The sequence below is a fragment of the Teleopsis dalmanni genome, chromosome 2, assembly GCF_002237135.1.
Source record: "Teleopsis dalmanni isolate 2A chromosome 2, ASM223713v2, whole genome shotgun sequence".
NCBI classification, from domain to species: domain Eukaryota; kingdom Metazoa; phylum Arthropoda; class Insecta; order Diptera; family Diopsidae; genus Teleopsis; species Teleopsis dalmanni.
The window spans coordinates 197,851,858-197,878,178 of record NC_051847.1 but is presented as its reverse complement, the minus strand read 5'-3'; the positions used below and the strand labels follow the sequence as shown (position 1 = coordinate 197,878,178).

Sequence of the window (26,321 nt, the reverse complement as noted above, 5' to 3'; positions counted from 1 at the left end):
TTCTTTTATTTCGGTATATATGTCTAAATTCATCTATCGATCGAGTATATTTTCACTTAAAGTATGGTAATATTTACACCTTAGTATTTCGAATATCTTATGCCCGGGTCAAAGACTCCAAACTGAGCTCTTTTACCAATGAGTAGACCATCAGTAATCAGATTATTACCTTCTAGTTTATCTTTTCCTACTTATTTTTAATACTAACTTCAGCTCAGATTCATTCTTAAAGTCAAATCTTGGGTGTATCATGTTCATTGACAATTCAGGAAATTGTTTCAAGCAGTCGGTTCCTCAATATTCAAGACATAATTAACTCATTGAAGCAGTGGATACGAACGCAGTGGCATTAAACTATTTTAAATTTTCTTAAACACGCCCCTAATTAGTGTCACAAAGAAGTCAGAAAGCTATGCATCTCAATTAATCCAATTAAAACTATATTCAGTATCTTTATCGATATTAAAATGTTCACTGATGAATATAAGAACAGTAGATTAGTCCAAGCCAAAACAAAAATAACGTTTAATTTAAACTAAACCAGTGGATTACCTCGAACCGATGTCTGGCAATAAAAATAGTTTAAAGTTCTTAAATCTAATCCCTCTTTAGTTGGTCAATTTGTATCGGTTGCAGTAAAAAGTAAAAAATTCAAAACTTTTATATATAAAATATTGCAACCTTATAAAATACAAGAGTATACACTCATGTGAAAAGTTTTAACCACAAAAGAAAAACGATTATAAATAGCGTATAATAAAATATATATAAAATAAAACTATGTGAAATTAAATAAAATTTCTAAAATCGGAAACAAATTATTTTCGACAAACTGCAATGGACAAGGATGGGCATTCGAAATTTCGACTGCTGCATTTGAAAGAATAATTTTTTTCGTTAACAATTCTTGACGTGTAATTTTTTGTTTTACTTTGACTTTCAGAACTTTTGCTGAATACTTAGTACATCGGTTGGACGGTTGGCTGGCTGATTGCCTCGTTCGTTGGCTACTTAGTTAGGTTGTCTACTGTTGTTACTGACATTGGAAATGCAGCTTAAATATGGCATAGCGCATATTCTAAAATTCAGTTCTCTTTCGTGCCCATTTTTGTGTGGTTCTGCCTTTTTTTTCAGATTTAGTAATACAAGAACATACGTTGGCATTTTTATGCGATTTATTTTCTATAGTCAAAGGTCAAGGTTTACTTGGCAATTTTTTTTAATATTGTTCGACTTGCTTCCGTTCTTTTTACATTGACAAGAAATGTGCAACTAAATAGAAATTAAAATGTTGGAACTAAGTCTTTTTTTTTTTACATAAGTAACATAAAATCGACAAGGACCATAATATTTCTAACCGGAATTGAAATAACTGAAAAATGTGAAGAATAGACGATAGCACTTTTTTAACATGAAAACATATTACAGCGCATGAAGTTTTAAATAAAATAATTTATAATAAAACTATTAATTTATATATTTATGTTTTATTATTGATATAAATCCAATGAACAAAGAGCCTTTTATAAAGCTACAGTGCTATTTACTATATCTCCAATTGATATTCTTAAAGACCCGGTGGTATACATACCATACCCATCTGCAGATGTCTATCTGCATAAAATGAAAATAAGTACGCGTATTTTAGAAACACATTAAAAAAAGTCAAATTTAAAGTATTATCACCCCATATATCAACCCCATAAATTGAATAAAAAAAAGGTTTAATTGCTACTACTTAGATTTTCATTTAATTTTAAAATAAGATTAAAATAGTGCTTGCGTACAACACAATATGTTACATACTAACAATATTTTTATAATAGTTTTTAGCATAAAAAGTGTTGAAACTTCAGAATGTAAATGAAGAATATTTTGATAACATGTATGTTTTCGGTGTTTAGTAAATAAATCCTGGTATATATAGAAGTGTTCTACTTATATATTTATGAGTGTGTAAAATATATTTAAGATTGCAAGAAGAGCATATAATATTGAAAAAGTGTACAGTTTTATTTTTAACGAAATTATATTAAACAGTGAAATTTATTTATAAAATAAATTCGCAATTACAAAGACCGCCACTATCAGAATTTAAGACACCATAGCTTCATCGAGAGGCATCGTAGATATATTTTTAATTGTTTATTCATCATAACACTATTTAGACTACTATGAGTGAAATAGTTAGTAGATTTGTGAAAATGCTATGAAGGAAATGTCTGGTATTATTCATCTACTTACTTATTACGTTCATTTACTTAATTAGTACATATAAAATAGTAACAATGGCTTAGCAAATTATGGTTTAGTCGGAATGGATGACTTCTTGTCTGTTTTGGCATATCAGGAGACAAAGTAGCTGATTTTTTTTATTTTTTTGCAGTAGGTGGAAGCATCGAAAGCCACCGTGTGAGACATGAACCCACTAAACCACCTCTTCGGAATGTAAGTGGAAGATTGTACCAGCAGATGCAACACCATTCCAGAATTAGGACAGACAGAAAATAAGACCTTAATATTTGTAGACCCATTCTTCTAAGCTAGAACAAAATAGTTGAAGAACACAAAGAAACTGGTTTCATTACGCTGCTTTGAGGAACGAAAACTCTTCTCGACTTATCTAAATCTATTGTCAAATTAGTTGTTGACAGTTGAATTTATTTTGAATAAAATACGAGTAATAAATGAAACATGCACTATGGCCTTTAGCACAACAAATGAGTCTAACCTGAGAACATTGGAGAAGCTATATGTGTTGTTGTGACTTTACATCACTAGAACTATATGTTACTGATTAGTGCTATCACTGGTCACATTACTTGCGCCAATCAACTGCTTTGTATGGCCTTACTAACAACAATTTTTGCCCACTTCATTGAGAACATTTTCTATATTTTAGACTTAGACTTATAGTTCTCGAGCTTGACGTTGTGAGTACCTTAAATATTACTAACTTTTTCTAAACGAACCCGATTTACAGCCCAAAGGATCTTCACGGCTCAAGTATTGTATATCATTTTACAAACGTAGTTTCGATGCTCTTCTTATTGAATGGAGCTATCTGCATATGGATTGGAGTTAAGGATAAAAAAATTGTAAATTAAAAAATATAAAAATAAAAAAATTCTTATATAAAATATATAATATATATATTATATATATAAAATATATATTTTTAACATAAAATAAAAAACATTTAAATAGGAAATTATTATTAATAGAAGAGGTAATGATACTTCGCAACCTTTTGGGAATATCTTTGTGAATTTGGATTACTTTTAAATCCAAAATATTTCTATAAATAACTAATTTGAAATATTTTTAATAATTTTTCTTCATTTTTGACTTTTTATACCATAACCTTTTTAAAATTTTTTTTTTTATATTTTAGTTTAAATTATTGAATACTAAACTTTTCCTTTCACAATATGTCGTCAATGTCAACAGATTTTATTAAATTTTTCAACTTTTCTATTAAATTTAATTCAAAACTTTTTATAAAATATTTTATTTTCATTTTCGTGTCATATTTTATTAAAATATTTTATCACATTTTTTTTTGCTTTATATCATATTTAATTTTCATACATCAAACTTATTGCAAAAATTTTATAGATTTTATATAAAAAAATTTTAACATAAAAAAATTAATATTAATTATAAAATATTTACTAAGGTATTCCGTAGTACTAGCATTATAAAAATTTTCTTTCAATAGGTTTTTATAAACTTCAAACTATCTCATAAGAGAATTTTTTAAGGTTTTTAAAATTGACATAAATTAAATAATATTGTGATCGTCCTGACAAGACGAACGGATTAAACGATACCGGGAAAGGTGTTGCTCGTAAAGTAGAGGATTTTTAAATATTTTTTCATACTTAGTGTTAGTACAAAATATATATAAAATTTTAAAACTTAATTAAAAATATTTAAATATAGAGTAAATATAAAGTATTTAAGTATAGAGTGAGATACCGAATCGATTAAAAGCCAGAACTAGGGAGCTACTAATGATAGACAGAAGTGAATCCGATTTGTCATAGTGTTTCTAACTGGGCATTGTGGTTTCTCCTCAGTGACGTGGTGACAAGTTCCCAATCCTTTTAAAAATCTGATCTAATCTAACAGAGTATGAAAATATTAGCTATATAACAATAAAATCTTGCCTTTTATTTTTTTTGTTTAATTTTAAATAGATAAAATTAAACTAGACATTATAAACACTTATAAGGATGTTCACTTCTATTCATAATAACACTGGTCAACACATATATGATAATAAATACAATAACATCAATAGCAGTAGTCAGCCCCGTAGCCACGAATAGATTTCTATTTTAAGGCTTTATAGTATAGAGCTATACTATGTGTGAAAACTCGGAAAATTGTTGAAGTAATCTGCTACATTTTTTTTATTAAAAGTACGATCACTGCATTTAGATCAGCTATAATATTACATTTACATTAGTTTTTAAAATTGATTTTAGGCTCTATTAACTACTCTTTAAAAATATAACTTTAGAGCACTTTTAGATTATTCGAAACAGTTTAATATAAATTTTACTATGAAATGTCACCTTTGAAGTATTGATAAGGTATCTTAAAAGTAGTTTTAAGGTTTCAGTTCCAACTATTAACTGTCAGCTTTTACTTTTTCTTTTGATTTGTGTGCCTACATATTCTTAAAATCTGTTTGTAATAGATTTTAAATACTGCGTAAACAAATCAATTACCTCAAAATTATATCCAATACAATAACTCTATTATAGCCTTTTACGTTTCCTAATGAAGTTTATTCTATTTTATAACAGAAAAGGATCTATTAATTCTAGCTGTTGTGATTGATAGATTGACGAAAATAGTAAAAAGATATAAGGTAGGTAGGCAAACATGGCCGTCGACTTCCTGAGTTAGCTCTGATTGATCCCTTATATATCACATGATTTTAGTAGGACGTTTAAATCAATTATTCGTTGTTGAACTGATGTGTTGATGTAATAAAGCTCAGTAGCTTTGCTAAAGAAACGCTTCCTACACCTGAGATGATAACAACACTTGATAACAACTTAATATTTATTATTTTTTATTATGCGCTAGACAGGAACAGTGAAAGTTTTTGTTGATCTCCTCTTCCACTTCAGCACGTATATTCTAGCTTCTACAGTAGTTATTTGATGTAAGAACCATTCTTGAGCTGTGTCAATCTGTACAGTAGTAATCAGTGATGACAACTAATATTATATTAGGTAAGTAATAAGCAAGTAGTTTGAGTAACTAGTAAGTTTTAAAATTTCATTTATTTACACTGCAAGAAGTTTCTCTGATTTGTTAATGTTCCATTTTGAATTAAGATTTAGTTTCTTCCGAAATAAATTTTATAGCCGATTAATAAATCTCACCACTGTACGTTAACAGTTTCAAAATCTCAGCAGATGTATAATTTGTCACACCGTAATTATCATAAACATCGATGTGTGCATATAGCCTCTTAACGCCCTCCTTCAGTTACTCGTGGAGGGAGGTTCTATAAAGAATCTTCTAAAATAAATTGATAATGTGTGTATTAGAAAATCCTTTCCTTTCGCACTTTTAACTCTTCTTAATAAGAAAAATATTCAGTTTGTTTAAAAAATTATTATTTATTATTTTTTCTCTTTTGATGAAGAACTATTTATCTTTCATTTCCTTTGTTATAGTTTATAATTTTTTACTAGGATGCTTCACTTTTTATTTCGACTAAAATGAGTTTGGCTATTAAAACCATTGAACAGAAACAACAAAAGAAACAATATCGATAAAAAATATATTAATATCACTTAATTTTGAAATTCATACTAAAATGAAAAAAATGTTTTGTTTTTATAATTAAGTACAAAAATTATTAAAAATAAAAAATATCACAATAAGGATAGCAATCTAGGGTCGTTTTAAGCATTTCTTAGAATTCTTAATGAGCGATTAAAAATGCGTAAAAAATTTTTACAAGCAAAACATAAGGATAATTACTCAGTTAATGTTCTTTTTTGTTATTAGACCAGAATTTTGATAAACAGTTCATAGCACAACATAAACAGAAATGAGATATTAAAAACATTAAATATTCATTAAATTTTTTAATTTAACTACAAAAAACAAGAAATTAATTATTGACTTATTATGCAAAATTTTGCATATTTCTTAACTTTCTTAAAGAAAAAAATTTCCTTTTCTTCTCTCCCTTATAACTTAAAACGAAATACTTTGTTTTATTAAAGTATAAATAAGTAATTTATTTTTCTTGACATGGTCGAAATTAGGGATACAAAAACTTAGTACATCATTAAAGTCTTAAAAGACAGAAATATCACTCATCATTTATTATCACATAGAGACAATAACATTATAAAAGCAATATGGACTTATAGTATCCAGCTATTTGGTAATGCTAGTGCTTCAGATATTGAAATTATCCAAAGAGCTCAGTCAAAACTACTAAGAACAATCACTGGTGCCTCATGGTATATTAGGTATGAAAGTATTCACCGAGATCTACAAATTCCCCTAGTTAAAGCTAAATTTGAAAATATAAAAATATAATACAATAAAAGGCTGACAGAACATGTTAACCCCTTAGCAAGGAATCTCGCAATTCTATACTTCCCGCCTAAAAAGAGCTGACCGTTCAGCCATTAATTAATATTCAACAGCTTGACGTAAAAACTGATCCTTTGTTTTTAATAATCTGATAAAGTTGGGCTGCATTCTTAATAAACCACCTAACATTCACTCCAAAGTAATTTAACCCATCGATCTAAATGAGATTCGTGATATAAGGTTAACTTGTTTTATTTTCTTTTATTTTATTTTAATTTATTTTAATTTATTTTATACAATGTATAGTTAAAAAAAAATTGTAATATTATGTAATTAGTGATAAAATTTTAAAACTTATTTTTAGTCTCATTGTAAGAGAAGATACAATAAATAAATGTATAAGTATTTATTTATTTAAAAAAAAAAACTTAGTGACAAAATGTTGACTATACTTAAAAGCAGTTTAGGATTTTAAAAATATTATCTGTTACTTTCCACCGTTTAGTTGGACCAGAACGTGAATACTAGATCAGGAGCTTCTATCCCCGTTCCTAATACAAAATAATTCATAATAAGAGACATATTAGTCATTAAAAGTAGTGTTGAGAGTCTATATTTAGTTATGTTCACAACACACATAAAAATGATATACTATAATCACAGAACTCCGATTCGTTGGGAGCCATTACCCAGTTATATATCTATTTTATTCTATTTTAATATTATTTTATTTTACTTCTCTCTAGTTAGGCGCACTTTGTAACACAAAATGCAAACCATGATCGGAAAGCTCCAATCTGTTGGAGCCCTTACCCAGTTATATATCTATTTTATTCTAATTTAATATTATTTTATTTTACTTCCCTCCAGTTAGGCGCACTTTGTAACACAAAATGCAAACCATGATCGGAAAGCTCCAATCTGTTGGAGCCATTACCCAGTTATATATCTATTTTATTCTATTTTAATATTATTTTATTTTTCTTCCCTTGGGTTAGGTACATTTTGTAACACAAAATGCAAACCATGATCGGAAAGCTCCAATCTGTTGGAGTCCTTACCCAGTTATATATCTATTTTATTCTATTTTAATATTATTTTATTTTACTTCCCTCCCAGTTAAGCTCATTTTGTAACACAAAATGCAAACCATGATCTGAAAGCTCCAATCCATTGGGAGGTAGTATCTAGTTAAGTGCTATTATACTTCACTTTTTTTTGTAACAATTTTTATATAGTGTTTGTTGAAGTTATAAGTAGTTTAACTAAAAATCTCCGAACTGCTTAAAATATTATCAAATATTAACTGACTGCAGTTTATCGTTATTTAAATATTTTCGATAAGAAAAATATCTGCCAAAAAAGTTTAGAATAAAAAGTATTAAGTATTATTTATCAAATGTTACACTTTTTTAAATTTTGTTATTTACCACAATCCTCTTTGTAAAATTTATTTTTCTGGAATTCAATTTACACTAAAGTTTTTATGAATTTGCATATAAGAAGTTCAAATACAATAGTTCATTTTAGAGGAGGAAAGTAAATAAATCTCATGAATTTTGATGTATTTCCTTAATCCTAGCAGGAAGCATGAAAAAGTTTCTAAATTCTCAAAAAGCGTGAGCAGACAAAAGTAAACAAACAATTGAGCAAATTTTATACAATAATTTAAACTAATTTATAAAAAAAAAAAACAAAACAAAGGAAAATTTAAACAAACTATAGCGGGATAGATATATTTTTTATTCAACCCGTTAAGAGTTTGCAATCTTCGAAATTTTTTCTTTAATAGAAAGTTTTCATAACCAAGTTTAAAGAACAGTCAAGTATTTTATATATTTGTTCTAATATAAACACAGCAAGTAATATTGTTAATAAAAACTTTCATAGTAATAGTAACAAAACTTCAGAAAAATATGCGAACAAAAAAGTCAAGAACGGCTTTGGATCAGTTGGTTAAGGTGCGCTGATTCTGAGCTTCACATTTGGCAGGACCCGAGTGCGATTCCTGGTACTTGCAGTCTCAAAAAATAATTATTTACGAATAATTAAATACTAGAATTATTTCCAAGACCACTGATGATGGGTATTTGGCAATACTCGAAACAGCTGTATGGTCAGCCAAAAATTAAATTAATTAAAATAATATAAAATCTTCGATTTTTGTTGTTTTATTTCACTACGTTTGAAGAAAGCTCTTTATATATTTGTATATATGAACATAATTTAAAAATAAAATAAAAATTATATTTTATTTAAAATTTTTATAATAGTTTGATTGTAGTTTACGTTGACACTTCATTCCTACCATATATACATATATAGTTAGATTCAAAAAGTATTCGATGTTTTTTTCTGTCTGTTAAACTACGAAATGTTATAACTTTGAAATAGTATCTGAAATCTTGTATCTGTTAATTCTGACTTTTTGTGATAGATGACATAATTTTTTATTTTTTGTATAAATTTGTTTAAGATTGGTGTTTTGTGTCATCAAGTTATGAGCTTGTACAAAAAGTATTAGGCGTTTTTCTATACTTTTAGCATTGATATCCAATAACTTCTAAGTATTTAATTATGTCTATCAATTCCTATTTTGTGTGACAAATGATTGAGCTCAGAATTACTTAATTATTGGTATAAATTTTATTTAAATTAATTTTTTGTGTTAACAAGTTATGGGCTTGGACAAAAAGTTTTCGACGTTTTTCTGTTCGTTAAGCTTTATAATGCAATAATTTTAAAATGGTTAATTGCAATAATCCATTTTCATCTCTATTTGATAGATGACAGATCATTTGATTATTAGGATACATTTTATATAGATATTTGGTTTGTGTAACAAGCTATAGATTTGTACAAAAAGTTTTCGGCGTTTTTCTTTTCATTTAACTTTAAAATGCAATAATTTTGGAAAGGTTAATTGCAGCTGTCATTATTTATCACTGTTGGACAGTTGACAGGTTTGATGTATACTACTAAGTATTTTATTTACATTGATATTTCGTATTGAAAGCTATTACAAAGTAGTGTTGACTAAAATTACGACAAAAAGTTAATATATTTTCTGATGTTAATATGATAAATGAAAGAATTCAAAACAGGAATGGCAAATAGTTTTTGAGGTTCAAGGTGTGGATGTTAATTGCTCGACCGATTTCTTAAAAAAATTGTTATCGTATTGAACAATTATGATACATTAATAATAAATATACATATGTATGAGAGTAGGTGCTTCAGTCCTTGAAGGGTTGCTTATCAGTACAATCCCGTTGCAGACATAACAATGATAAAATCTATGTTATCAATGAGTTTAAAGAACACCGGTATGTCAGTACTCACATAATCCCAGCAGTAATTAATATTAATCTTTTAAGATCACTTTTGGTTTAAACCATTTAAGCAAACAAGAAGGTGACAAGAAGGAGCTCAAGGCTTGTGTGTTTCATAATTGATTTATCTGGAAATCACTGTTGAAAGGTTACGGAGACGAGTGATTTTTAACATATATAGAAAGAGCTGATGACAAGTGAATCCCATAAAATAATATTATATAAAAACAGTCTGATTTAAAATAGTTGAATGTTCACAAGTGAAGGTAGAGCATAGATTTACGATAAGGAAGATGATGCTGAGTGTTTAGTGTAACTGCAAGAGTATCAGCCATTATGAACTACTAACACCTATCCAAATGATTTATTTGAATACATTGATTGAATAGAGATGTGCATATAGTTCATTTAGACAAATCTGTGTTTTTCTTCACAAAAATACAGTACATGTTTTTTAATGATCTATTAGAAACTGGAGAACTTTTGGTGGAAAGTTTTGATGCATTAAAGACAAAAATAATATCAATTATTAACATTTTTTTAAAATGTACTAAAAATCAAAAATGCGATCATGCCAATATGATATGTGATACGTATTTTTGGTAATCCATCAAAAACCGGTAGACCTGGTATGGAAACTTTGGATGTTTTTACTATATATCATTTAAGGAGTTCAAGAAAATTGATTAAAATATTAACATTTTTTTAAAAAGCATTACATTTTAAATTTAAAATATATGCTGTGTAATATATAATATAAATAAATTATATTTATAATATGTAAAAAACTGTAATATTTTTCATGTAATAAGTTGTGTCCCTCCTCTGAATAGAAGCTTGGCTAAAGGTTCTAAGTAGTTCTAACTCACTTTTTAATTATACGGTAACACAATGGGCCTCTCTGAATCTCTTGGGATCGCCGGTATAACCTAACCTAACCCAATATATTGTAATTTGATAACAGTTTTGACGTTAGCGACTATTTTTACTTAATAGAAACTATTTTATTTTATTAGAGAGGTTTCAAAAAGTAGTAAACTACAATAACAAAATTTTTTTTATTTTTTAAAAATAAAAATGTTTTTCTAAGCAATTTAGTTTTATTAAAATAATAATAATTAAATAATAAAAATTAATAATAATTAAAATTTATGAGCTAATAGAAATATTTAAGTATGCTTACTATTAATTGAAAATAAAAACTAGGTGTATTTAAAGCTTACATATAACTTATTTGTTAACAGACGTGTTTATATCGATAAAAAATTATTAATGAATATTTTACATAAAAAATTTTAAAGATTAAATGTGACAATACTTTCTATCCTTACACATCTTAAATGCTGACTTCAATGTCCCTCACCTTAGCATTGCTAATAAATTTCACATCTATTTTCAGGATTCATTGTTGTACCTTGTCCACAATGAAATTCATTTGAAAATTCTGCAAAATTGGCCAGTGAACCAATCACACGAAACATGGCTGGTGCATGTACATCCACAAGTGGCTCTTCATCCTTAAGCAATTTATTGACATCATTGCACCAGAATTGTGCAAAACTTATAAAAAACAATTGTTTGTTTGTGTAATTCATATTCGGCAGTAATTCTATTTCAGGTTCTACCATGTCCTGCGGCACATTGTCAAATGCGCTTGTCAACCAATTCGTGTAGGCACTAAAGGCTATTTTCACAGCTCCATTGTCAGCTATGTTTTCTGCTTGTAATTCATTCTCAGGCAAATATTTCCCACCATAACGATAACGTGCATATTGATCCTTGAAGCATGCCTTGCGTTCATTGAATGCTTCGGTTGAGTTGGCATCCCACCAGCCTATTTCATTGCCGTTCACATCAAAATTTCGTCCCATATCATCGAAACCGTGAATCAGTTCGTGTGCCACTAAGTATCCAAGCGTGCCGAATTTTAACGCTTGCGGATAATGATCAGACCAGAGATAATTGGGTTGCAATAGTGAAACTGGTATTTTAATAATATTATGCGTGGCAATGTAGGCCGACGAGAATGAGAGTATTTGGGGCGATTCAAATGGTTTACCAATTTCATGCAAACTTTTCACAACGCGTTTTGAATGAAATATTAACAGTTGCTCAACATTTTCTACATAATCATTACTATCGATATTCAGTGTTGCGTATTCTTCCGTCAAGTTAATGTTTTCATACGAATTAATTTCCAATTTCATTGCGTCTAGTTTTTCCAACGCCAGTTTGCGTGTCATCAATGAAATCCAACCGAGCTTTTCCGATTCAAGTTCAGCTTTGAATATTGTTTTTATTTGTGACCAAATCAGGTTAATATCATTGATTGTGTTTTTGCTATTGTATTTGTGAAAGATGGTATTATCCAAAATTTTGGTGAAAAAAAATTTAGTTTTTTCAAAGCACTTGCCTTCCCTCACCGCAACCTTTTCATTTGTTTTCATTAGGAAATTGTGTATTAACTGATACATGATGTAATTAGCTAATCGCTCCGGTGTGGTGCTCCGCACAACCTCGAAGAGATTCTCTTGATATGCTGGCATGTATTCGTACAGTGTGTCATTGAATGTTTGATTCAAAGATGTTTCAATAAATTGCTTGAAATCAAAAGTGTTGTTGTATGCCTCATTGAGCTCAGACAGAGTGCGCAATGTCGTCATTGACTTAAACGTCTTGCCCAGCTTTCTATCTAAAATACCAGCAGCCAAAGCTGTTTCAATTTCTAAAATTTCCGCTGCGACACGCTCTGCTTTCTCCTCTTCTACTTTTAATTGTATAATTAAATTATTTTTTATTTCTTGCTTATAATTTTCCCGATGAAACTTGGTGGTTTCTGATGTGTACATACTTTCTGTTTGCAAACGAAATGCTGGCTGCCTTAGGAATAATTTGTTTATGGTTTTATTAGTAAAATCTGGGCGTATATAAATGCTTAGCAATATGTCAAGTCCATATTTTTTTTGTATTTGTGCTATTGTGCGTTGCCAATTAAAGTCACTTGCTGCCCAAGCACCATCCGGCCAAAGTGCTGGCATTTCACCAAAATCCTGTAATATCTGCCTAAGCTTAAATTCATACTGACGTTTCTCCTTTGGATTTGGTAAGTTCATGCAAGCGTTAAAGAATCGCTTTACTATCTTAATCGGCTCACTGTCACTCTTCTGCTCGGCTTCCTGTAATATTTTCAACTGTTTCTGATTATAGGATTTGGTAAGCAACTGAAAGAAATTCGTTTGACGAGGTATGACAAAACCAGCTGGATTTATCTTAGCCCAGTTGCCACAAGCATATGCAAAGAAGTCATCACAAGCATCAACTTCCGGTTTCATGTAGTTTCCCATTTCTGCCGCTTTAGCCAAACGCATTATTTCCCGCACATATGCCGTGTCATTATTTGATGAAATCTTGTGCTCATGTAAATCCACTCGCGTAGAAGAGATGTGATATGCCAACAACAATTGCAATTGCTGCACAAATGTGATGGCAACTACAAAAGTAACACCAGTCCAACTTCTGCAAGAGTTTCCAAAGCGCAACATTCCGCTTGAAATTTTTAGCAAAAGTTTCAATATTTGTAGACCGTAGACTTTAAATGGTTTTTGCTTATCTTATCAGCTCGCCTCTTTAGCGTTTGACTACACAAACGAAACTGTTTGCCACTCGCCCCTATCTATATTTTTCATGAGTTTTTCACTCAGTTTATGCGATGGGTAGGTTCAAATGTTATCAAGTCCAACGATAATTACGAGTGCTTCACTCTTCATGCTGTAAACGATCTAGTGCGAGTTTGAGAAGAGACCGAACCGTTGTGTTGACATAGTGAAAATTAATTTTGTATTTTTCAGTTGATTTTTTACTTTTAATTGATAATCTTGTTTGAGATATTTATTTATTATATTAAAATAATTGTTTAGATTATAAATGAAACTTACTCTACAGAAGCGAAGAGAATTTATTACTACATGTTTATTTCATATAAGTAAAGTAGACTTTATATTATTATATATACATCCATTTCATACATATAGGTCAATACGAGTAACTAAATAAAAAGAATTGTTCCTAACCCAACGAGTGAATCTCGCATGGGTTACCTTGCCATAATAAATATAGGAGCAGCTTGTTATATAAATATGCCTATATAAGTTATATTCACAAAAACGTACAAGTTTAGTACCTTGATCTGTAGAGACACAATATTAAAAATTGAAGCAAAGCCCTAAAATATAGAGAAAATTAGAGACATTTTGTAGGAAACCAACACTGCGAAGGATGAAGATAATGATTATATTTATATATTTATAAATAATTTATATAGTTCACCTACCAAAGAGAGAGGAAGACTCATTCTGGAAAATAATCCACAGAATCAGCAGATTAAAAGCTAGTAAAGCTAAACAAAACTTAGCTGAGGTCAGTAAGTAACCAGTACACAATATCATTGTTCTAGACTCCAGGGAATGAAGAATACAAGTAAATAAAATTTCGGATGAATTAGCTAGACAAAAATCAGAGATATCCTCAGTAAAGGAATAAATAATGCTCTCAATAAAATGTGCTCAAAAGTATATTCGTAATTATTTTTTAAGAGCAGCAAAACACAAATGAAAAACTATAATAGGCGACAAATATAAGTAATTAATAAGGCAAAGCCTTAATATGTTGAGGAACAAAGTTCTACTTGGTAAAGAGAAGATTGAAGTGACGAAACATATGTCATCCGAAAAATTTCGTTCGGATAGGTCTCAGGAAAAAAAAAGCAGAAATATGTGATTGCACAATTTCTTTGTTCAGATTGATTTTAAGACCTATGTGTGTTTTTTCTCTTGATTATAGGCTAGTTGATCATTGATCATCTTTGTTCAGGTTGATTATAAGATCTATGTGTGTTTTTTCTCTTGATTATAGGTTAGTTGATCATTGTTGATAAAACCAAAACGAAATTTTAAGTACTTAAAATAAAATAAGCTATTCTAACTTCCGGCAATGCGAATGTAAGAACATTGTGTAGAGACATCCTTTTATCTCTTGTGTCTAGGGTAGGATGCAACTAAGGCACTGTGGCAGTTGACCACTGCGCTCAATTTCAGGAGATAGTTTCATATATTTTCTTTTTTATTTATCATTAAATGGTGATTCTATATCTTTGTAATCTTTTAAAAAAGTAAAAAACGTTTTAATAAATTAGAATTCTGCTTAAAAAAGAGAGTAATTTTAGTCAACAAGTGTGGACTTCCTCTAGTGTTGATAAACTTCTGACCATTTTGAAAAGATTTAATTCATTTGTTTGGATTTTTAATTATTGCAATATATAACTCTCCCTATTTAGCTATTTAGCTATTATCACTACTCACTCAGAACAGTCATGCTTTGGTATTCGTCTGTTAAACAACAAAATTTTCGTAAATTAAAAAAATAATTTTAATTAACAAAAATGAATATATATATTGTCGCAATTGTGGTACTTTTCACTTTAGTGTCACGGATTGCAACCACGCCAATTGCGCATAAATCAGATGTCATTAAGCCAGTTGATCAGATAAATTCTCCATATGTACGTGACATCATGCGCCGTTCCAAAGCGGCCGAAATGCATAACTACATGAACACAAGCATCGATCCATGCGATGACTTTTACAATTTTGCATGTGGCAATTGGTTGAAAATAAATCCAGCAAACTCTTTTGAACATGTAACGACTGGCTTTTTTGAGTCGATAACATTAGCTTTGGACCGCAAACTAGCATTAATACTAAAATCGGGAGTGCAGTACAACGATACGGAAACAGATATCAAAGTTAAGAATTTCTATGAATCCTGCACAAACATTGGTCAACTACAGTCAGGATACAGAACAAAATTGAAGGAAATAATTGCGGAGTTCGGTGAAATGCCAGCATTGGTTGGTGATAAATGGCAGGAGGAGAACTTCAATTGGTTGGAGACAGTGGCAAAAATTGGTTCAAAATATGGTAAAGATATAATTCTAAGTATTGACGTGATGGCAGATTTTGTTAAAAATTCAGAAAACCGCGTTTATTTTGGACAATCAACTTTTCCATTAGAGAGTCGTTCAATGTACTTAGATAATATTACGGAAATTTACCGGGAGCGTTATAAAATAAAAATAGCTAAAAACTTAATACGTTATTTGGGCATAAGTGAAATAGTGGCAAAAGAAACAGCAGCAGATATAATGGACTTTGAAATTTCTTTGGCCAGTGGTATGATAGATGAGAAATTGGGTTTAGGATTAGATGAGATGACACACTTAACTACAATTGACGAAATGCAAAAGAAATATTCTCCAGATATTGATATACGTCGTTTTTTTGATATAAGGATCGGAGCTGATTTTAATGAAACTATTTATGAATTCATACCAGACTATCAAGACAATCTGAAAGGTGTTATAATAAGAACACCAAAGCGTGTTGTGGCTAATTATATTTTCTATAATTTACTTACTGATTTTCAGTTAGAAATTTCTAAAACGAGAGCTAGTCAAGAAGTTTTGTGTATAGCCAAGACTAAGTCACATTTTGCGAAGGTATTGGATAATATGATTTATAGAAAATATAATACCAAAACAACAGAAATGGATGTTAAACTAGTATGGAATAAACTAAAAAACATTTATAGATCAAAATTATTATCTACAGAACTAAGTTGGATTGATCTCGATACTAGAAAGTCAGCTATTGAGAAACTTGATGCAATGAAATTGGAAATCAACTCTTATACTAAAGACGACTTCGCCAAGGAGTTTGCCAACTTGACAATTAATGGTGAGGATTATGTTGAAAATATTAAGAATATGTTAAATTGGAGTGCCTCTCAATTACTTATTAAATTACGTGAACCACCAAAACCAATGGAAGCAGGCGAATTACTTTCATATACCCCTGCAAATATTATTATTGAAAACACAATAAAAGTGCCAGTATCACTATTACAGCCTTATTATCTATGGGCTGCCATTTATCCAAATGCTTTAAAATTTGGAACTTTGGGCACGTTAGTTGGTCATGAGATGGTACATGGTTTTGATGACACAGGTCGAAGATATGACAAGGATGGAAATAGTAGAGATTGGTGGGATGAACTATCTACAAAAATATTCACGGCAAAAACTAAATGCTTCTCTAATCAATACAGTAAATACATATACGGTGGACGTTACCTACCAGAAAGTACTGCACAGTCTGAAAATATTGCTGACAATGGCGGAATACGTTTAGCATATGAAGCTTATTTGAATTGGTATGAGGATGCAGTGCGCTCTGGGCAAAATTTAGAATTTGAAACATTACCGACATTAAATTATACAAGTAAACAATTATTTTTTATAACATATGCACAATTGTGGTGTAGTGATAGTCATCCAAAAATAAGAGATTTGCAGACATCAACAGACTCACATGTGCCTTCAATGTTTAGAGTAATTGGACCACTTTCAAATATGGTAGAATTCTCGAAGGAATTCAACTGTGAACTAGATTCTCAGATGCATCCGTCAAATAAATGTGCAATTTATTAGAAAATTTAATAATATTTCAATTTATATAAAATAGAAGTGTAAATATAAATATAAATGTAAATAAAATTATGTTAATATTTATTGAATTAATCTAAATTAAATTAGAAGAAAATGCTTTTAAATAATTATCACTTTTTCTGTAAAATTAAATCAATTTTATGGAGCCCATGAAAATTGAAGTAGAAAATGTGTATAGTGCGAATTAAAGTCAACCCTATATTACTATAATACAGAATTATCCAGAATTATCTAATTCCTGAAGTAAACATAAATAAAACACACTTCGCATTGGGATTTTAATCGAATTTTCATTTCAGAAGATTTTTTGAACGTTGTCAGTTGGTATGAAATACACCATAATTTTCATCTTTTTTACGAAATATCTTCCAACACTAGAGCCAAACGATATCTTAGTTAAAATTTGAATAATCTTCGTTATGTTGTTTCAAAGAGTTGAGAGTTGAAGATTTGTCTGCATAAAGAGGATTCTTGCACTATAGATTTGAAGTTAATTTCTGAATGAAATAAATGACGCAAATAATGTCCATTTAAATTGTGTAATAATATGAATAAGAAATAGTATCGCAATTATATACATTCACAAGTTACAACACTACTATCCCAGAAAAATATTAGTTAATATTAGAGATTGTGTCCATCTTGAAATGTGTTTTAAGAAAAAAATAATGCAAACATAGGGAGTGATTAGAAGATTAAAGCTGATGGAATAAATCTACTAAGTAGATCTGTCAACTCGTCAGTATGTTAAAGTTCATCTTAACAAATATGCTTGCGACTAGATTGGGCACATTCCATGGATACTTTTAGAAAAGCATCAGAATGATGGTGTTAAAGAGTAAATTGAACATTTAATGTGTCACTGTGTAGCTATATGCAGACAAAGAGTTCACTCTTTAGGAGAGTTATACATCACCAAAGTAGCAGTGCTGAGAATAGTTGACCTAGTAACACAAGTAATGTTTATTATTACTAGCAGATAGCTTACTCAGCTGATTGAGCAGATAAAGTTAATTCTACAATAGTATCAAAACAGGTTATTTGTCTATGTGAGTCCCAATACTTTCCTATTCAGGACTGCCGTAAAAAGGTAACCATTTCTTTATTATATTATATTCATTATATTAAATAAAGGTACACAATATAATATTTTTCTAGGCGGCTGAGTGATCTCATGTTATCAAAAACTATTCCTATTCTTAACTGAGAAGCAATAACTCAATATATTATAGGAATTGATTAAGTAAGAATTGTCATTATTACATGGCTACTGTCATTAACCATGTCATTGGTTAATAATGTCACTTTGAAAAATAATAATGTCATTTTGAAAAAATAAATATTCCATTAAAAAAATATATATTTCTAACGAAACTCATTAATGTATTTAATATTATTTAGGTGAGTGCTTTTTGACATATGTAAAAATATATGATATAAGCACCCACGATGCAATATATCATAATATCATTTTTGACTATTTTTAGAAAATGTTATATTTTTTACATATTTTTATTATTGAAATTAATTTGAACTATTTATGTGGCATTTCTTATTTCTTTAGTGAATGTTAATATTGCCATTGACATTGCCACTGTCAAACAGAAACATTGATTCTTTCATTTAGGTTTTTTCACTTTTAATATTTTTACATTCTTTAACTTAACAGTTTACATATATATATATATAGATATATATATATTAAAAATATTTCTTTTTTTAATTTTACCTTGTCACGTTTAAGTGACACTGCTGACAACGAACTCTTTGTTGGCAAATTGTTGCGTCTTGTAAAATAATCGATTATCGATAGTTACACGATAAAATCCATGGAATGATAATCCAATTTAAATAAATTAAGTTAAGATGTTTGCAAAGTGTGTAGAAAGTATTTTTTAAATATATATTATTAGTATTAGCTCTTAGTATAGTATTATCAAACTATTTATACGGTTTTATTTATTTATACGGTACATCTTGTCACGAAAATATATACCTTAATATTTATAATTATATTACTGGTTTACATTATTGGTTTACAGCAACCTATGAGGCATGAAAAGAAGAATATAGGGTGTACCGATTTATGCTTTCGAGAGGATCGCCAAGAGAATTATTTACTTTTACTTTCTTCAGTTTATCAAAAATTAATAGAAGATACTTAAGTCATGGGAAGGTAAACCTAACCTTCATATTTTAAGTCTTGGGAACTTATTCTCTCTGCTACTCTCCAGTAACTGGTGTATAAGAGAACACGAAGAGAAACCGGGCAATGCTTATAAAACTAACTGAAGAAATTGTAGAAACTTATAGGAAAAAGAAGCAATTGTCTCTTTGGCTACTCAGGTTTGATTCCAGAAGAAAGAGGTTTTTAGGGAAGTAATTATTTAATAGCTTGTTGGACTGTATATCTGTTTATCGGTAAGGACGAAAGTTATACTTAATTACCTAAATTCTACGGGTTGGACTTAGTTCATTTCTTTTAAGGCTTTATGCGAGAAAAATGTTACTAAATCTTATAAAATATATATACATTTATATTACTATACATTATTAACTTACCATGAGTTAATATGTTGATAGTTTCGTTGTGCCAATAGAATAAACTGAATAGACAACCCTTGAACGTTTGTAATGGACGGTAACCCTTGAGTACGTATGGATTAAATTGTAAATATTGTGGCATATCATTCCAGTGCAATAATTCCTCATCAATAGTTTTATTGACTTTGGAGTTTATAGTTGCACTGGAGACAGCCACAGTTGAGGAGTTAACTGAAGACGATGATGATACGCTTGTGGTGGTTGATGAGGCTGGTGAACTTGGTGTTGCTGCTGAATTCGTTGAGGATAAGGGTGACGGTGAGATGGGTGTAAAAAATTCCTTATTTGTGCTAATAGCAGTAAGATCATGGCCCGCTTTATCGTATGCATCAAATGTATTCGATTTTGATGACAATGGAAGTACTTTTGTTGCGAGTATTTCGTTACGTTCCGTTGAACGACGTATATTATTTAAGCCAACACCGCAATCAGTCTCTTTGCCATTATGTGTTAGCACAGGCGTGGCAATCACAGAAGATGTGCTTGAGTTCGAGTTGGAGTTCGAATTCGAATTGGAAGATGTCGGACTATTGTTAATATTATTGGTATCAGTAATGATTGTGTTAGTTTCGATGGCTTGTGTTACTATTGCAGTGGCTCTTACTGCAGCTGTTGCTGTTGCTGTTGCTGGTATTGTTGTAGTTGTTGCAGTGACTGGTGTTAGCGTTGGAATCATATGTGTAGTGAGGCATTTTTTGGTAAGTGAAACTTTGGGCGATCCTTCGGGTGATGGTGATGGCGTTGCAGACATTTTAATAATATTGCTGCCTAAATATTCAGCAACATCAATCATACATGCATTACCATTTTTATGCGTGAACATATCTGGTAAACTGCAATTCGTTGTAGTTGTTGTTGTTATTGTTGCATTCGTTGTTGTTATTGCTGTGGCAATTGTTGTCGATTTAGCTGCTGTTATACGTTGTCGTAGTATATTTGGCTCTTCATTGTCTTCAGCAGCAACAATTGGTGGTGTAGTTAATGCTACCGCATTTGTTGCATCAATTTTTCCGGAATCAACTTCACTATGTGTGCCAATTGTTTCGATTGTTGTCGTTGTTGTTGTTGTTGTAGTGGAGCTACCATTACTATTGTTGTTGCTATTACCAATGCTATTGTTGCTGCCATGGTAATCGACAACAGTTTGCATTTTTTCAAAACAATTCCAAATTTGCCAGTATGCAAAATTCACAGCTTTCACAAATTCAATTTTGGTTTTAAATATTTCAGCGTTTTTATATTAACTTCAATAAAAAAAATTGTGTTTAAAGCTTTTTCATTTCCATTCACCCGGTTCCTTTGTTTTTGTTGCTCTCTGTACTGTAATAAATTTCAATTAAAATTTTATTGTTATTATGTGTGCTGTGGAACAAATTCATGCGAAAAAAAACAAAAAGTAAAAAAAAATAAAATACCAGGAAAATATAATAAATACCGGGCAGCGGGCAACTGCAATGATAAATTATTGGCTTTGCTTTAATTCATTTATTTCCTTTGCTTATTAAGTGGTAAACAAGCGATAAAAACAAAATGGCGAACACACACACAACAACATGTATCCTTCGAAATCTATTGTTAATGCCAACAGGACAACAGCGGCCCAAGCAATACAAAAAAGAAAAATAGTAAAAAAAGGTTTCATTCCTTTTTTTATGGATAATTTTGGATCCACTCGAATTGTTTACAATGTGTCTAAATAAGTATAATTAATTTTATTTTTCATTTAATTTAATTACTACATTACGAATTATTTAGAAAATTAGGATAGCTTGAAAAATATAATAAAATATTCAAGAACCTACAAAAAAAAAAAAAAAAATTCATTGGTGGTTACATTGCTTAAACAAGATTAATCAGTGTTGATGAATATTTTTATTTCAGAATGTGATAAATTAGGCTCAGTCAACAGAAAATAAAAAGGTTCTAAAAAAATTAACTATATAAACTGTTTTTTCCGATTTATTTAGAGCAGGGCTGTTCAAAGTACGGCCCGCGGGCCATATGCGGGTCGCGACTGATGTTTATGCGGCCTGCGACATATTATTAATCTACGATAATCACGAAAATTTTCTTTTGGTGTACTGTAAAACTACATTATTTAATTTTTATGGTATACCAAATAAATTAATTTAAATTGATAAATTAATAAAAACAAATTTAACATAACTATAATTTAATTTTTGTCGAAAACAATTATGAACCTATGTATTTATTCCTGCGATTGGCCCGCGATGGTATCTGATTTAGAGGATACAAAAGTTCTTGAAAAAAATTCAATATAAACATTTTTTGCTCCAATTTTTTTGAATCTGTCCAAAGCCATTAAACAATACTTATGATTAAAAAAAAAAATTTGGATATTAAGTGAAAATCAGTTACTGCTGTTACCTCTTCGACTATTTCATTAAATGGATTTAAAATATCTTTAAAACAATAAGATATGACTGATATCTTTTCTAATGAAACGAGCTTTCTTAAGTTTGTGCTAACTAAGTTACGACAGAGTTCATGTGAGCTTGAAGGTGAGATACGCACAATCTGTTAAATTATTCTACTTCTTCTGTTAATATCAGTATCATTATAATTTGTGTAATTTGGAAGGTTCATTTTTGCATAGAATTGATACAAAAAACTATTAAAAGTTAAAGGTTTAGAGATTCATTTAAAAGCACCTCATTAACTATGATAACCAAGATAAATAAACAGTCTTACTATCTATTTTCTCTTTCGGAATATTGCTAGTGAAAGACAAGATCTGAACATTATCTTAAGGCATGCCACTTTTGCTTTGTGTATTGTTGTGGTCACTTCATTTAACGTAACTAAGAAGTATCTATCTGTAAGATATTAATATAATACTTTGTAACAGACATACATAACATTATTCTTAATTCTTAAAACTTAGAATTAAACTTAGAACTAGAACATAGAACTTAAACTTAGAGAACTCAGTACTTAATTTGCTTGAAATTTTAAATATTATCTTAGAGCATGTCACTCATGCTTTATGTATTGTTGTGGTCACTTCATTTAACTTAACTAAGAAGTATCTATTTGTAAGATATAAATATAATACTTTGTAACAGACGTTATTCTTAATTCTTAGAATTTAGAATTAAACTTACTATTAAACTTAGAACTAGAATTTAGCACTTAGGCTTATAGAACTAAGTACTTAATTTGCTTTAAAATTTTGAAGACTTCTTTTAATTCTTATTTAATTTAAATAAAACTAGAGAATTATCATAGTCGTCTGTTTAGTTACAATTATAGTTAGTAATTATTTCGTATTAACAATACTTTTATATTTGATTTAGGTCAATTCAATATATTACACCATCAAAGTTTATTTATGCAATCCTTGAAAACTATGTAACATACAAATGCTGTCATTATTGAAAAATAATTTTTAAACAAAAATATAAAAATTTTTTAAGTCCTTAAATTAGAATCCATGTTCAACTGAAAAGAATTAGCTGTGCCAAAATTCTTCATCACCTCCAACCGATATTAAGAAATGAAAATCTCAATGCTAAAAACAAGAAGCTGATGTATAACCAAATAATTAGTCCGTCACTTCTATATGGTTGTGTGGCGTTTAGCAAGCCTCAAACACTACTATTCGCCTGCTAGAAATTGCAAAAAGTCAGGGTCTGAGAAGACTTTTCAAAGTACTATGGTATATTAGGACGAATGACATCCTCAGTGACCTCAAGATTGATCCGATCAAAAAATACATAAAGGATAGAGCCCCGAAATTATTTGCGAAAACTGACAGACTTACCAACATCACGCTATCAAATCTCAGAATGGTTACAGGCTCCTCGGGGAGGTATGCAGATCTGAGGTCAATTATTGCTTAGTCTGATGAAGTGATAAAGAATAATCCAGTCAAGGCGTAAAGAGGGGTTTTGAAAATACCTCGAGTTAAGAAAGAGTAAAAATGCTTAAGTGCACTGGCTCAAATAACTTCAACGTAATAATAATAATGTTTGAATTTAAGTTAAGTTATTTAAATTGGTTTCAGTATTGTGAGTTATCTTCTATATATCTATTATAAGATTTAATAACAATCGATTATAAAACCAAAATTTATATGGATACGCTTGAAATTACTATTATATGTCAGTATAACTATAAATTTAAAAAGCAATAAATTTAAACGCATTCAAAATGTGAAAAAAAATATATGAACAAGAACTGCAAAAAATGCATATGTGCAAAAGCAAGATAAATCACGGAAGTGCTTTAGATAAGAGAAACACATTTCCACAACACGAAATAATGAGTGGGAAATGGTAGCACTTAAACACCCACAAACCCACTTATAACCAAAGCATAACTTAAATAGTTCATTATAGTACAGAATGTAAGAATTCTTAAAGCTTTTTAACCTTCTTAAGCTTCAATTCTGATCAGTTGTTGTGTGTAGTAAGTTTCCATAAAAAAGAAAAGTCACTCATACGCAGTGTTGGGCATATTGCAGGTATGAAGTGCAAAATGTTTAATTAAAAATATGTTTTATTTTTTTTTGTGATTATAATATTTAAATTATTTGATTAATATTGTTCATTTTAATTTAAAAATTTCCTAAATTTATTTAATTTTAATTTTAAAAGCTTTTTATTTTCTGTAGCACAATATTAATAATAATTAAAAAATTGGAAAAAAATTTTCTATAAAGTAAACTTTCTTTTGAATTCTTAAAAAGTAAAAAAAAAAGCAATAAATCGAAGTGTTGCTGAAGAGTGCACTTCCGTCGGAAGTTGCATAAAGTGTACAACAATCAAAGCATCAAAGCATAAAAATAACAGCATTTTAGTTGCTGTCATTGCCTGTAAGTGTCTTGATAATGTTTACATTCAAGTGTACAAACATAAAAATAGTGTGCCACATACTATAATGTTGGTTCTTCAAAGAGATGCCGACATCAATGCAGCCGTGAGATAATATTTATATAAGCATTTATGTGCTACTTAACAATTTGCTATATAGAGGAAAATTTTATATATTTACACTTTAGTGGCTGTTTTTATTGTTTGTCGTCATGGCTGATGATGTTACTGCCGCTACTTCCTAAGTGTATTCGTAAAATGTTTGTTTTGTTATTGTTGTTGTTGTTATTGTTGTTGCTGTTGCTTAATATGATGAATGCAACATTTGGTTGGAAGGCGTACTTATCATTCGACTTGTTAATAAGCAGCAACTTGCCAAAGGACATATCAAATATGTAGGTAAGAAAGAATATTTCTTTCTTCTAAAAGCAAAAAAGAAAACTTCTTTGAAAATATGGTGTAAGGCTGTTAAAATATGAATGTCTTGAGATAAAATAATTGCACCTTTGAATTCTTAAGAAAATAGTTTTTTTTTTTAATTAAATTTTATTGTTATTTATTTAAGTGAAACTAATATTTGATATTTGGCTTTAAGAAAACTGTTTAAGATTCCATGGTATATTAGGATTGACTCAGTGAAAAAATAAATCAGAGACAGAGCTCTAAACTTATTCACTAAAGTTGATACGCTAATTAACCCCGCCCTTACAATCCTCAAGTCCACTTCTGTACTCTCAGGAAGATATGCTGATTTAAGGTCCGTCATCAACTAAAAGACAAATAAATGATATGATTTTTTTTTAGCCTAGTTAAAGCCTAGTGTGGGGTACAGATAAGCCCCCCAGCCATTATAGAGTAAAAGTGCGTAATAGCACTAACTCAAGAAGAAGAAGAAGAAGACACAAAGAAAAATTATATAAATAATTTAGAAAATTAGTTTATATAATGACACATTAGGCGTTTTCTTTTGTAAGCATGTCACAAAAGAACTAATAAAATAAATATTACTTTTGATAGCAACTCTGGACAAAATGGAGATTTTGTTAGGCGTATTTGTGCAATAAATGTGTAAAAAATTTAAAGTTGGATTTTCAAAAATCTCTAACACATTCACATTCTCTAACATAATAATAATAATAATAATAATAATAGTTATTTAATTATTGTATTGATTTGTTTTAATGGAGAAGGACCGTAGTCAGCCATATTATATTCTTTATCATCGGTTAGTGTAGGCATGTACAGAGACGTGAAGACGTGGCGTTCATGGAAGTCAAACTGACAACAATTCTTCAAAGATTTTGTTGTTTAGTTATTATATTGGTTTATTTCACTTAAGTAGGACCGAAATCGACAGTATAATATTTTTTGTCACCAATCATTGCAGGTATGAACAGAGACTAAGACTTT

At 29.6% G+C, this 26,321-nt stretch overlaps 2 protein-coding genes across 3 annotated transcripts in view; both read right to left on the bottom strand.

Moving 5' to 3' along the window:
• The window catches only part of LOC119682802 (flocculation protein FLO11), a 69,485-nt gene extending 48,140 nt beyond the window's left edge, over positions 1–21,345 (bottom strand). For both annotated transcript variants that reach the window (XM_038096312.1, XM_038096313.1), the window contains exon 1: positions 20,035–21,345. In XM_038096312.1, the coding sequence (XP_037952240.1) occupies positions 20,035–21,226 (1,192 nt within the window). In that variant the 5' untranslated portion in view covers positions 21,227–21,345. The remainder of the gene's footprint in view (positions 1–20,034) is intronic.
• LOC119682798 (neprilysin-1-like) lies at positions 11,079–13,694 on the bottom strand. The gene has a single exon (XM_038096309.1). The coding sequence runs from the start codon at positions 13,451–13,453 to the stop codon at positions 11,285–11,287; it is 2,169 nt and encodes a 722-aa protein (XP_037952237.1). The 5' UTR covers positions 13,454–13,694; the 3' UTR covers positions 11,079–11,284.
• Positions 21,346–26,321: the final 4,976 nt, after the last annotated feature.